At 45.9% G+C, this 14,131-nt stretch overlaps 1 protein-coding gene across 2 annotated transcripts in view; it reads right to left on the minus strand.

Annotated features, from left to right (window-relative positions):
- Nucleotides 1-14,131, minus strand: part of ZNF423 (zinc finger protein 423) — a 316,344-nt gene that overhangs the window by 37,144 nt on the left and 265,069 nt on the right. For both annotated transcript variants that reach the window (XM_032231464.1, XM_032231463.1), the window contains 2 exons: nucleotides 8,839-8,970; nucleotides 6,543-6,658 (listed from right to left, as the gene is read on the minus strand). In XM_032231464.1, coding sequence (XP_032087355.1) covers nucleotides 6,543-6,658; nucleotides 8,839-8,970 — 248 coding nt within the window. The remainder of the gene's footprint in view (nucleotides 1-6,542; nucleotides 6,659-8,838; nucleotides 8,971-14,131) is intronic.

The raw sequence follows: 14,131 nt of genomic DNA on the forward strand, positions 1-14,131 counted from the left end.
GATTTTACAGTATCCTTGCCCTGGAATGGGGAGGGAATGGGGATTTTACAGTATCCTTGCCCTGGAGTGGGGAGGGAATGGGGATTTTACAGTATCCTTGCCCTGCCACCCCCACCAAGCTATGCCCACCAAGCCAGACCACCCCCACAGAACCAGTAGTAAAAAAAAAAATCGAATTCCACTATTGCTGCTCTTGTAATAAAGCACTTTCCCCTTCAAAATATGGGTTTGATAAAAAATTATTTGTGACCACTACAGCAATGGCAAAAAAAGCAACAAGGGTGTGGTGGAGGTGGGGGTGGGGAAGCTCTCTCCCATTTTGATTTTAAAAACTCATCGACCTTTCCCGAACCACAGCCCTGATTTTATCTTGTGCTGGTTAACAGACGCAATCAAGTCACTGACTAGATTTTGTTTTCAAACCAGGATATGAATGGCATGGAAACCAAGGGGAAGGAGGAAAAAAAACATCTGCCAACTCTATTCAAATATTAACAAGGTACAGTTAAAACTTTTGTAACTTATGCAAATGAGATTGCTGGTACAAGGTGAACGGGAGAGAATCCCTGAGAGGCTCGAATGAGCGCAAAAATCAACAAAGTGAAAAGATCAACCCTCCCTTCCACTGGCTGACAGCAGGAGAGAAGAGGCGGCAGCCTGGGAATTGGAGAAGGGGAAGAAAAAAAATACACACAGATGCATACATCCGGCCATTGTTGGCGGAGTTTAAGTGCATCGTGTTTTATCGCTTCTCAAGCAAAGGAAGCTGGAGTGATATGGGGAGAAGAATTTTTAAAGCCTATTAACATACAAAGAAGATGGCTCAGGGGCTAAGACGCTAACCCTGTCAATCAGAAACATTGGCAGTTCGAATCCCTAGCATCACGTAATGGAGTGAGCTCCCATTACTTGTCCCAGCTTCTGCCAACTGAGCAGTTTGAAAGCACGTAAAAATGCAAGTATAAAAATAGGGACCACCTTGGATGGGAAGGTAACAGCTCTCCATGCGCCTTCGGTGTTGAGTCATGCCGGCCACATGACCACGGGGATGTCTTCGGACAATGCTGGCTCTTTGGCTTTGAAATGGAGATGAGCACCGCCCACTAGAGTCGGGAATGAGTAGCACACATCAGAGGTGGCTTGCTCCCGGTTTTACTACTGGTTCGCTGCACGTGTGTGTGCAGTTCAATGTAAATTGTTGAGCAGAACAATTTACAGTGTACTGAGCATGCAGTACTAAACATGTCGGCAACAATTGTGGCAACTGGAGAATCAGTTTGGGGGCGTGGCCAGCCTGGGTTGCTGCCGGTTCTGCAACCCAGGCCAAAATACCACTATTGATTCGGCCAAACTGGGCGCAACCCACCTCTGGCTCACATATGTGCAAGGAAAACCTTTACCTTTAACATATAAAGAGTGAGCCGTGCCAAGAAAGGGAATGTTCGGGGTGATCTCTTAAAAACACCTTTGAAAAAAAGAAACCAAAATGTTGGAATTTAGGAAGGATGCGACACTGGGAGGGCTACATCCATTTGCAAAACAAAAAAACCCAGAATACTTATTCACCTCTGAGCAAGCACCTTGCTGAAGGTCAATTTTCGCCTCTTGGAGGCTATTTTAGTAGCGACTAATCTAGGACCGAGTCTCCGGGAAAAAAAATATCTCCTTTTTTTTTTGCACAGAGCCAAACTCACATCTGTTCAGCCACAGATTGCTAGAACAGGAGGGTGCAGGCATCCAAGGGGGAATGCCCGGAGTTTTTGTGCCAGAGGCTGGCCTCAGGTATTTAAGAGCATCAGGGGAACCCCGACTGCAGCTGTCACTGACACCCCTGCTGTGAAATGGCGAGGCAAGATGAAAACCCAAAAAAGAAAGAAAGCAAAAAAAAAAAAAATATCCCGCTCAAAACACAACTTCAAAAGAACTGCGGAACTGCAGAAGGGAAAGAATTTAACCGGGGTGTTTGGGTTAGCGCAGCCCAAGCACTGCCATACGCGTTTGAATCATGATTAATCAAGGACCGACGCTGTCCTCCAACAGGCTTGGCAACCAGTAAAAGAGGCCATCCTTGGTCTGCATTTTCAAGCGCTGGAAGAACTGACAAACTGATGATGATGAAGATGTTAACTAGCTTGGATAATGGAACGTCTGCAAGAAAACAAGCAAGCTCAGAGAGCCCCAAAGAGCTCAGCTTCCTCCTCCTCTTCCTCCCTGCAAATCCCATGTCCTTCTAGCCCTGATGAGGTTACCTAATTTGGGTCATTAAACATCTGCAAGAAAACAAGCGAGCTCAGAGAGAACCAGGGACCCCTCATATCAACCCTGAGCTCCAAATCATCTCCTTTATTAAACCCATATCTGTTGCACCATATCTGCAGACCTATCTTGGTGCACCATGTAGGCAATGCTCATCTGAGGTCCCAGAGATATCAGGGGCTGCTTAAGCCACAGAATCTACCCCCTTGCTAGGTGCAGAAAATTTATTTGCCCGAAAAGACGACTGTCCAACAAAGGAAAGCTCACCGTGTCTCTCAATCATTGCTTATCCCGTTCTTAATGTTAAGGCGTTTCTCACATGTATTTGAGATCTGTCTTTCTATAACTTCTACCCATAATTCCATACCTTGAGAGGCATAATCTCTCGCTCTCTCTCCTCCTTCCCTCTTTCTTTCTCTCTCCCCCTCCCTCCCTCTCTCCCCCTTCCTCTGTTTCCTTAGAGACGTGAAGAGCCTCAAATCCAAATCCCAAACCTTTCCTCAGAACAGACAGGGGTGCACGCAGTGCTCCTGTTGATGCCTCCTTCAAGAAGATGTCCTGTCCAGGGCTCACACAGTAGCTGTGCAATCCCAGGAAAATGCACAATTTTAAAGAGGTGCCAAAAAGGGTGGAGACACTTGAAGCTCTCACCTTGCTTTGTTCTTGACTTAATTGTCTGCCTACTCTTGTAACCCTTGAGAAACACACAGCTTCTTTAAACAGGTGCAGACTCATCCTTGCTCTGAGGTATCTTATTGGCTTTGGACTTAAATGGGTGAAGATTTCTACGTTTTGCTATGTATTTGAAGAGTTCAAACCTTCCATCACTTCCTTCCATTTCCAATCCCTTCATTGCTCTCATTTCTGTATATTTGTTTTTTTTAAAAATCTTTTCCCCTGCGTCTGAATCCTTCTTAGCGTGGTACCCAGGATGGGGGCACCGATCAGCATCATCATACACAAAACAGTTTCTGCTAAAATCATTCCTTTCTAACAATCCATTTCCTTTTGTTCAGGGCTTAGCATTTGTTGGTTAACTGAGCAAGATTTACTCATGCGAACTGAATCCGTAGGCCAAAGTAGAAGAGCCACAGGCTTCCCACCTCATATGTGAATTGGCAGAAAGAAACCTTGGCTAGTCTTCCCCTACCTGGTGGCTCCCAGGTGTGCTCAGAGTGCAACCGCCAGAATTCCAAATCAGTCATAGCCGTTAGCTATGGAGTCCAACGAATAGGTGCCATATATGGAGACTGCCAGGTTGGTGAAGAACAGTTTATACATATGTATATCTGCCAGACCTGGGTAGGTCAGTCCATTTCAATGTTAATTTCACACATCTCCATTCATACCTTGGCTCCACTTCCACATTCACTGCAATGTGTGAACATCTGCCAGATTTTTTCCCATTTTTAAAAAGCAAAATGTCTCACTTCGCAAAGGTCTTTTCTCCTAAATTTTATTTTTTTTAAAAAAAAATACCCAATCATCTGAAGGTCGGGCTGCATTGCAAAATCTGAAGAAATGAAACATCCAGATCCTGCCTTCTAATATGTGTATTAATCTGGGAGCTAGGGAGACATCAAGTTAATAATACAATAGCAGAGTTGGAAAGGACCTTGGAGGTCGTCTAGTCCAATCCCCCCTTAACTTGGTTTATTAATGCAGAATGAAGAGAAACTTTGACCAGGCCTCTGTGTAGCTAAGTTTGATTCTTCTCCAGATGGCATTGAACGAGACAGAGAAGGATTGCATTCATCATCCTTAATGTTGTTAATCTGAAGAGCGGGAGGGTCCAAACTTGGCAGCTTTAAGACCTGTTGATGTCAGTTCGTTGACAAAAGGGCGACCGACAAAAGCGCGCCCGATTAAACCGCGGTGACAAAACCGCGAGTTCTAAACCGTGCCGACGAATGAGCACTGAAGCGCGCCGACAACAGAAGCGCGCTGACAGAAGCGCACTGTAAACCTAACCCTAACCCTAACCCTAACCCTAACCCTAAACCTAACCCTAAACCTAACCCTAAACCTAACCCTAAACCTAACCCTTACCTTAACTTAAATCACGCTTCTGTCGGCGCACTGTTGTCGGCATGCTGTTGTCGGCACGCTGTTGTCGGTGCACTGATGACATTGCGGTTTAAGCAACGCAGTTTTGTCGGCGCGCATTTGTCGGGTCACGGTTGACATCAACTCTCAGAATTCTCTAGCCACAAAATCTGAAAGTTGAAGTCCACAAACCTTAATATTATCCAAGGTTGGATATCCCTGATCTAGAAGGAATTCCTCAATCCCATGTCCACCCTGCTTTTTGAGTTTACATTAAGGATGCATGATTTTTCTTTCCTGGTCCAGATCCTGTTAGTCAAGTTGGGTTGAGAAAGAGCTGGAGCGAAAACTAAAACCAACCTGATTTCACTTGTAGTTCCCTTAAATCCCTTCGATCCAGTTAGCACGATGGCTCTTTTTCCCCTTCTTCATTTTTATGAGTTCCATCCAAGGACTTTAGAGACAACTATGGAATCTTAAAGGATGAAATCCAAGTTTACATTTTTGGTTTCAGGCTCCTTTTTTTCTCTAGCATTTCCTATTTGCCTAAATTTATACCCAACAGGAAGGATTTGGTTTGTGGCCTTAAGGAGAGGTCTTTATGCCTCTGGCTTCCTCCTGTCACAACCAACTTCCTGAGTTTTAGGTTTCGTTTTATTTATATGCCGCCCTATTCCCAGCGGGACTCAGGGCGGCGCACAAACCCAGGGAGGGAAGGGAAACACAAAAACTACAAATACAAGCATTTAAAAATAACCAACAGCCACACAAATCGAGAGGGGAAGGGAACTAATCAACCCCAGGCCTGCCGACACAGCCAGGTTTTAACGGCTTTTCGGAAGGCCTGGAGAGAGGTGAGGGTCCGAATCCCTGCGGGGAGTTCATTCCAAAGGGCCGGAGCTGCCACAGAGAAGGCCCTCCCCCCGGGTAGTAGCCAGGTGGCATTGGCTGGTAGACCATATCCAGTCTACAATATGACTATATATAGCAGGGTCACCAACCTTTCGGACCTCAGGGACCACTAAATTCCTAATTTTAACTTCAGCGGACCACTAATAGGATCTGCCTAATGACTGGCTGGTTGGGCGTGGCTAGGTGGTCATGTGACTGGGTGGGCACGGCCAACTCGATCTCACTCATGTCAAGGGGCCCCTCCCCTCCCAGCCACTGCCCGCCCGCCTGCCTGGGCTCCTTAGGGCCCCAACAGGAAGCAGTTGCTGGAGCTAAGTAGCCACCATGAGAAAGAGATGGCTCAGTTCAAATTGGATCTGACAGAGAATGAGGCTCAGCAGAAGCACCTCACTGACGACTAGGAGCATAAGCTTTCCAAGCAGAGGGAAGACCTGCGGGAATGCAAGGCCAGGTACTGGCGCCTGGAAGCTTAGCGGGCTTAGATGGTCAGCCAGTTCCAGGCCATGATGCAGTCCCACTGGAACGAGGCCCTCCGGCTCTTTGCCACCAGCGGTGCTTCCCTCCAGCCTTCGCCCCAAGTCTTGCACCAGGAGGCTGAAGCAGACCCAAGTTGGCATTTCTGCCCCCTCTGATCCATGCAAAAATACCCCCGAATGGGGAGACTCTCTGCAGCAAACATTCATTGCAGGTATCCATCCCAGGAACCATAGTTTGAGGACTCCTGATTTAGTGCAATATAAAAAATGCAAATAATTTTTCTATGGACCACCAAAATTTTCCCACGGACCACCAGTGGTCCATGGACTACCAGTTGGTGACCGCTGATATATAGCATTTTGGATACTCAGGTGAAGAACCTTTTGCGGTGCCAGTAATTTCACCTGAAAGAAAACCAGAATTCCAAGAAGGATAGGGGAGGAGAAGTGAAGGAAGAAAGGGAAAGAACGGGGAACATGATGGTTGGGTTTTTGTATGCTAATCCTTCCTTAAATTATTAAACAAGGGGAAGAAATTATTTACATTATGCTTTCGTAGAATTGCGGTGCACACTGCCAAAAGAAATTCTCACAGCGAGTGATTAAACTTGTCGGGCCTTATTTATTTATGGCGCCTGGTTTCAGAAGGTTTTGCAGCTTGCACTCAAGGAGAAGAGAATTTCCTGTGATTACGGGAACAGAGAGCGGTAAGAGGAGCCTAGACGGAGAGGGCCTTGATACCTGCTCGCAATTAGTTTATTTCTCGCAGATAATCGCAGTGGATAGCGCAAAAGGAATTTGTACACAATCCTTTTCTGGAGAACAAGGGGGGGAAAAAAAAGGTAGCCATACCTGAAGTTCGGTCTGGAAAAAGAACTTCTGTGGACACTGCGAACAATCGTAAATTTTGTCCTCTTGTCCATGGACAGCAAAAATATGTTGCTGCAATTTATTTGCCTGTACAAAAACTAAAGGAAAGAAAACAATCAGAATATGGTCAGAGACACAGTGTACTGCTGCCATAAGCAAAGATACTGTCTTTCAACATTTTCTATAGTCGTGATGGCGAAACGTATGGCACACGTGCCTGAAGTGGCATGCGGAGATATGTCACCTGGCACACACGGCATTTCCCATTCCTCTTCTGTGTTTCTGGCACACATGCACAAGCGACAATCAGCTGGCCTTCGTGCGCACGGCCGTGCCGGAAAGTGGAAGAGCTGGTCTTCCATTTTCTGGTGTGAGCATGTGTGCCGGCCAGCTGATCGTGGCACGCACATGTGCGCCAGTAACCACTAACTGTGATCACCCTTTGCGACCGTCTGATAAGCAGAGCCCATGGGGATTCACTTAACAACCGGGTTACCATCTTAACAACCGCAGCGATTCGCTTAGCCGCTATGGCAGGAAAAGTCGTAAAATGGGGCAAAATTCGCTTTTGTTTAGTGACGGAAATTCAGGACTCCATTGTTGTCGTACGTCGAGGACTAGCTATAGTACAAAGACATTAAAAAAGTAATTTATCAAGCTTGGGCAGGCCAGTCATTCTACAGCAACCCTCCCTCTGCATCTTCCACATACTGTATTTTTCAGAGTATAAGACTCACCTTTTTTCCCCTTAAAAGAGGGTGAAAATTTGGGTGCACCCACCGTCCCACACCCCTTTGGCCTCTGCCTCCCAGCAATTTACCTCCTTGCAGCAAACAGGAAAAATGGGACAAGCAAATTGCTGGGAGGCAGAAGCAGATTGTTTTTCTTGTGCTAATCAGGCTGTTTGCTGCAAGGAGATAAGTCAACAACAATAAATGCCTATAGAAGGTTCAAATTATTAGACTTAGTTTTTAAAGACTGCTTTATTATTCTTCTAGACAGTTTAACAAAGTGAAGAAGCTTTTTAAAATAAATACTTGATCTGAAGAGGCCCAGTGCTATTGTATCTTCTTTTAAATAGCAGAGAAGAACTATACTTCCAGAAAGCCACATCAGTTTTAACAGCATCTGTACAAGTATAGTCTGAAATGTAATACCACAAACAGTGTATATCGTCTGTACTGTTTGCTGTTTGTTGCAAGGAGGCAAATTGCTGGGAGGCAGAGTCAGATTTTTCTCCCCTTGTTTTCCTCTCCAAAAGCTAGATGCATCTTATACTTTGGAGCGTCTTATACTCCGAAAAATACGGTACTAGCTGGGAACAGTGGGTTTTTCATCCAGGATATTTGCAAAAGAACCATCCCAATTCAAGGTAAGAAAGTTGGCAATTCTCATCCTTCCATACTGAGAGCAATCTCTATCCCACATTGTAAATTACTCCACTTATTTAGAGACTATATTGAAAGGCTTGTGTCCATGATTGGGGTGGGTGGGTGATGACCTAAAGTGAAAAGTACGAGGGTGAGAAAGAGATTGTCTTCCAGGTGTCTCTACTTTGAAAAAGGATATTTCTATTGCGTGCCACGATTTCGTCTCCCTGACCCTCCTAGCTTGCACGAAAAGGAAGAGTGTATTTTTAAAAAAAATTCCCCCGTGTGCAGGGGTGAAATCCTCCTGGTTCGGCCCACTTCAGCTGAACCAGTAGGGACGATTGTTGTTAGTTCTGGTAGTAAAAAAATAAAAAAAGCTTCCAAGGATCGTGTGGCTCACCTGTGAGTTTCATAATTGTTGGAAGATTTTTTTCCTGCTTTTTAAAGTATTTTTTTTTCCTGACGGTTTGGGCGAATAGGCAGGAAAAGAAAAATACTTTAAAAAGTGAAAAATAAAAGCTTCTGACAATTGCACAGCTCAAAGCTTTCTCTCCCCACCCCGCCACACCAATTTTTAAAGCATTAAATTCCTGCCTATTTGCCCAAACCGGCAGGAAAAAAAAATGCTTTAAAAAGCGGGGGAAAGTTGGCCACGCCCAACTAGTCACATGACCTTCCCCCAAGCCACGCCCACAGCAACGGTGGCAAAAACAATTTGGATTACAACACTGCTTCTGGGTGTCTCTAGCTTGAAAAAGGATGTTTCTATTTCGTGCCACCATTCCGTCTCCCCGACCCTTCCAGCTTGCATGAAAAGAAAGTGTGTGTTTTTTAAAAAATTCCCCCATGGGCCGTTTCCGGATCAAGCCACATTACGCGGAGTGCTTGTCTAGGAGCGTCTGTCTTACCTGTAAAACAAACAGGGCATTTGAATGTGCCTCCCATCCCCTCGAAGCTGTGCTCGATCAGGTGACACAGGAGCTTTGCTGGAGAGTCAAACATCTGGTTACACAGCTTGCACTCATGATTGATGCCTTCCTCTGCAAGGTTCAAATGATACAACTTGTTAGTGACACAGCAGATTAGCGTCTGAAACACAGGATTCGGTGAGGAATCACAAATGCCAGTTCAGGCAGCTTTGGGGGAAGCGGGAGACGCAGCTCTCCCTACAAAAGCAGGTGTACGGCATAACGCTTGTGCACGCGTTCGGGCTGTAGCGCCTCCAGTCAAATTGGAAGGGGCATTTCTACGTTCCATTTGGATGAAAGTGACGGTGAGAGCCAGCCTCTGGTAGACGGCACTATCCTGGCTTCCCAAAATCATATCATGGCAACACGCATTGGAGGGAGGAAGGGGGAAGGGAAGGCCGGGAAAGGGAAGGGGAAGGGAGGGAGGGATGAAAAAGGGAGATGGAACTTGGAGGAAAGGAAGGAAGGAAGGAAGGAAAGAAGGAAGAGGGAAGGGAAGGCAGGGAAAGGGAAGGGGAAGGGAGGGAGGGAGGATAAAGGGAGAGGGAATTTGGAGGAAAGGAAGGAAGGAAGAGGGAAGGGAAGGCAGGGGAAGGGAAGGGGAAGGGAGGGAGGGAGGGAGGAAAAAGGGAGATGGAACTTGGAGGAAAGGAAGGAAGGAGGAAGGAAGGAAGAGGGAAGGCAGGGAAAGGGAGAAGAAGGGAGGGAGGAAGGAAAAAGGGGGAAGGAAGTTGGGGGGAGGGGGAGGAAGGAAAAAGGGGAAAGGAAGTTGGAGAGAAGGAGGGAGGGAGGAAGGAGGGTAGGGAAGGGAAGGGAGGGAAGAAGAAAAGAAGAGGGAGGGAGGAGAGAAAGAAGGAAGAGGAAGAAAAGGATGGAAGGAAGGAGAGAAGAAAAGAAAGGGAGGGAGGGGAGCAGGAAATAAAGAGGGAGGGGGAGAAAAGGGGAGGCAGAGAGGGAGGAGAAAGGAAGGAGGGAAGGACATTCAAAACAAAGAACCTCTGGTCAATCCTGAGAGGAAAACAGAAGTGCCAGAGACTACTGAAATGGATTGCCCCACAACTCTCACAAAAAATAGAAGTGGGCCTGGTAGCAAAACATCAGGAGCCCAGAAATGATAGCGGGAGCTACCGATAACTTCACCTTTCAGTTCTAAGCCAGACAATTAATGATCGTTCTCTTCCCCACCCACCCGCTTCGTGTTTGCTTTGAGACCTGTCATTTCAGCCTAGGGCAGCTTGCAGAGAAACACAAGACAAATATTCCGCAAAAAACAGCCTTCCGACAGATAACACCAGAACCAAACACAACACAAAGAGGCAGCAGCGGCTATCTGGAGCTACTTCTCCCCAAGGTTGAAACTAGCTGCTGGGGGAGGGCGGGGGGAGCGAGGGTGGGCGCAGAATGAGAGGTGAGGGAAAGAATGACCTTCCCCCCCCCCCCCCGCCAGCAAATAAGAACCGAGGATGTTGGTAATTTTTTTTTTGGGGGGGGGGAGGTGTGAAGCAATGGATCCATTTTCCACTCAGAATCATCCCTGGGAATCGTGTTGTATAATCCCGCCGCGTTATTCCTTAGGGCGCCATAACCTTATTTGCAAAATGCTTTGCAGTGAGCAATGCTGGAGGCCCGGTTCCATGTGGCAGATTAACTGCAGTGCAATCTTCGCCGTTCGCACTCTTTTGCACCTTATTTTCACCCCTAGACACAAGCCTACAGTGGAGACGTCCTACGTAGCATCCTCCCCCATGATGTAAAGTTCCCGAGGCTCCGGAATCTCGTTATTGGGAATTAAAACACCGCCAAGTACGAGTAAGTTTGGATGCAGAGGTTTAAGGCGTCAGGCTAGAAACAGGGAGAGCAGCCATTCTCGTCCTGCCTTAGGCACAAAGCCAGCTGGGTGACCTTTGGCCAGCCACTCTCTCTCAACCCTAGATGGCAGACAACGGCAAGCCACTTCTGAAACCTTGTCAAGAAAACTGCAGCGAGTCCTGTACCCTGACGGAGGAGGAGGAAGAGGATGGAGAAAGAGGAGAAAGAGGAGAGGACAAGGAAGACTGTGGAGTCCTTGGTGCTCTCTGAGCTTAGCTGTTTTCTTGAAGATGTTTCATTATCCAGCCAGGTAACATCAGCAGTACTACTGGAGGGAATGGGGTCTGTGAAAAGGAGGAGAGGGTGGAGGAGGAGGAGGAGGAGGAGGAGGAGGAAGAGGAGGAGGAGGAGGAGGAGGAGTTAGAAGGAGGAGGAGGTGGCGCAGTGGTTAAATGTAGCACTGCAGGCTACTTCAGCTGACTGCAGTTCTGCAGTTCGGCTGTTCAAATCTCACCGGCTCAGGGTTGACTCAGCCTTCCATCCTTCCGAGGTGGGTAAAATGAGGACCCGGATTGTTGTTGGGGGCAATATGCTGACTCTGTAAACCGCTTAGAGAGGGCTGAAAGCCCTATGAAGCGGTATATAAGTCTAGCTGCTATTGCTATTGCTATTGCGTTGGGAGGAGGAGGAGGAAGAGGAGGAGGAAGGAGAAGGAGTAGTAGTAGTAGTAGTAGTAGTAGTAGTAGTAGTAGTAGTAGTAGTAATAGTAGTAGTTATCCATTCAGTCTTAACCAACAGGAAATGGTCTGGCCTCTCCATGTTCATTTTCACTTGTGTTACAGATCTAACACTACAGAGGCAAGTGTTACATCTGCTGTTGACTCTGGCCATAAATATGATAGTGTCAGGGTTCCAAATAGCATCCAAAAGTAAATCAGAGTCCAAGGCAATCTATTTCTCAAAGTTCCAACTTATTAAGAGAGCCATGTTGGCACATCTGGGAAAACCCGACTCGGAAAGCTTCCCGGTTTTCCCCACCCAGTTGAAAGTTCAAGATCTTACCCCCACACCCACAAATCCATCACATGGTCCAATCTCCCACTGCCATGCTGGCAGTTCCACCCATCCAGTTCCGGTCAGGTGCAGAGGTGCAAAGACAAAGGATGACCTTGTCTTTCTAGAAATAATGTTGTTATGGCTACCTATCATCTAACTCCATACAATCCCCTCTCCCATTTTCCCACAATAGAAAATGCCTACTAGAAAAATAGAAAGTGTGGCAGGCCAAAGACCCAAAGGAAAAGATGACAGATAGACCTGGATTGTGGGTTTTTGTTCCATTGCTTCAAATCATGGCTTTCTGGCAGCTTAAAGGTTTATTCTACTGACCTGGTAAAATCCAAATGCCATAGATATAGGGCATACCCGCATTAGTCATTAAGCCACTCTGTGCGGTTGGTATGAACGCACGCATTGCCTCTTCATGCCTCTGTTAATCACAGCTAACAGCTCTTTGGTTAAATATGCAAATAAGGAGCAGCTGCTGTTTTCGGTTAGCACTCAACTGGCAAATTGCCAATATTTCATGTTGTGGTTAGCAATAACCAGAATGATGGGCTTAACCATCAGAGCTACCGATTGCAGATCTGGTGTGGTGGGATAATTTAACACAGCACAGAGATCAGCCAAAAGGAGGCACAACTGGCCTCAAATTTGGGCAGAGCTCAAACTAAAAATAAGAACAATTGCAGAAGCAGCTCTCACCAAAGAGCAACTTTACGGTGTTTATTTCCTAGAAAACAACATTGTCAACCTAGACAATAGAAAACATTGTCAACTTAGAGCTAAGGAGAAATTTCCTAACGGTGAGAACAATTAACCAGTGGAACAGCTGCCTTCGGAAGTTCTGGTTGCTGCTCCATCACTGGAGGTTTTAAAGAAGAGATTGGAAAACCTTTTGTCCAGAATAGTATAGGGTCTCCTGCTTGAGGAGGGGGTTGGATTAGAAGACCTCCAAGCTCCCTTCCAGCGCTATTATTCTGTTTTGCCAATGCACACAAAGTAAGGCAGTATTATTACCCTAATTTGCACATGGGGGTATGGTAGGCATATAGATAGATAGATAGATAGATAGATAGATAGATAGATAGATAGATAGATAGATAGATAGATAGTAGATAGATAGATAGATAGATAGATACAGTAGATAGATACGATAGATAGATGATAGATAGATGATAGATAGATAGATAGATAGATAGATAGATAGATGATAGATAGATAGATAGATAGATAGATAGATAGATAGATAGATAGATAGATAGATAGATAGATACGATAGACAGATAGATAGATAGATGATAGATAGATAGATAGATAGATAGATAGATAGATAGATAGATAGATAGATAGATAGATAGATGGATAGTTGATCTTTTTATAGCTGCATAGTTCATCCCAAACCCTTCCGTGTTTCACAACATAGTTTTTAACCAACGACACCACAATCGGCACTCACCAAATACACCCTGGGGAATTATATTCCTGTATTTTCTCATCTTGGGAGAACATGAATTGTATGTCCTTTTAGGCAGAGTACGGAAGTACTGCAAAGAGTTAAAGAGATGCCAAACAAAACTCATAATACAAATAGTGAGAGGTTCCCACAGATGTGGAAATTTATTCCACAGAGAGAAGACATTTTGATTTGCAAACCCACTTCTGAATTATAAGGCCCTCTTCGCACTGTGCGTTCTTTTCTTTTTCTTTTTCGCATCCCCCTAGGAGTCCATTATATATTTTTCTATGTCAATGAAACCATCTAAGAAGAAATACATATACACAGAGAGAGAAAGAGAAAGAGAAAAAAAGTAGAGGAAGAGGGAGGGCGGGGAAAAGAAAAGAACCAGAAAGTACTAGGGTTCAGCATGGAAATGTTTCCCTTTTTCTATTTCCACAAAGAGGGACGCAGTGGCTCACTGGCTGAGACGCTGAGCTTGTCGATCGGAAAGGTCGGCAGTTCAGCAGTTCGAATCCCTAGTGCCGTGTTAACGGAGTGAGCTCCCGTTACTTGTCCCAGCTTCTGCCTACCTAGCAGTTCGAAAGCAGGTAAAAAAGCAAGTAGAAAAATAGGGACCACCTTTGGTGGAAGGTAACAGCGTTCCGTGCACCTTCGGCATTTAGTCATGCCGGCCACTGACCACGGAGACGTCTTTGGAAAACACTGGCTCTTCGGCTTTGAAACAGAGATGAGCACTCCTCCCTAGAGTTGGGAACGACTAGCACATATGTGCGAGGGGAACTTTTACCTTTATTTATTCCCCTAACTGGGAGGGAGAAATATAGAAAGGAGGAGAAGAGCCAACTCAGCAGCTCTCTTATAAGAGAGACCAATCTAATAGGTGCACGATAGGCAATCCCTCTC

Source organism: Thamnophis elegans, chromosome 14, assembly GCF_009769535.1.
Source record: "Thamnophis elegans isolate rThaEle1 chromosome 14, rThaEle1.pri, whole genome shotgun sequence".
Lineage (NCBI taxonomy): Eukaryota > Metazoa > Chordata > Lepidosauria > Squamata > Colubridae > Thamnophis > Thamnophis elegans.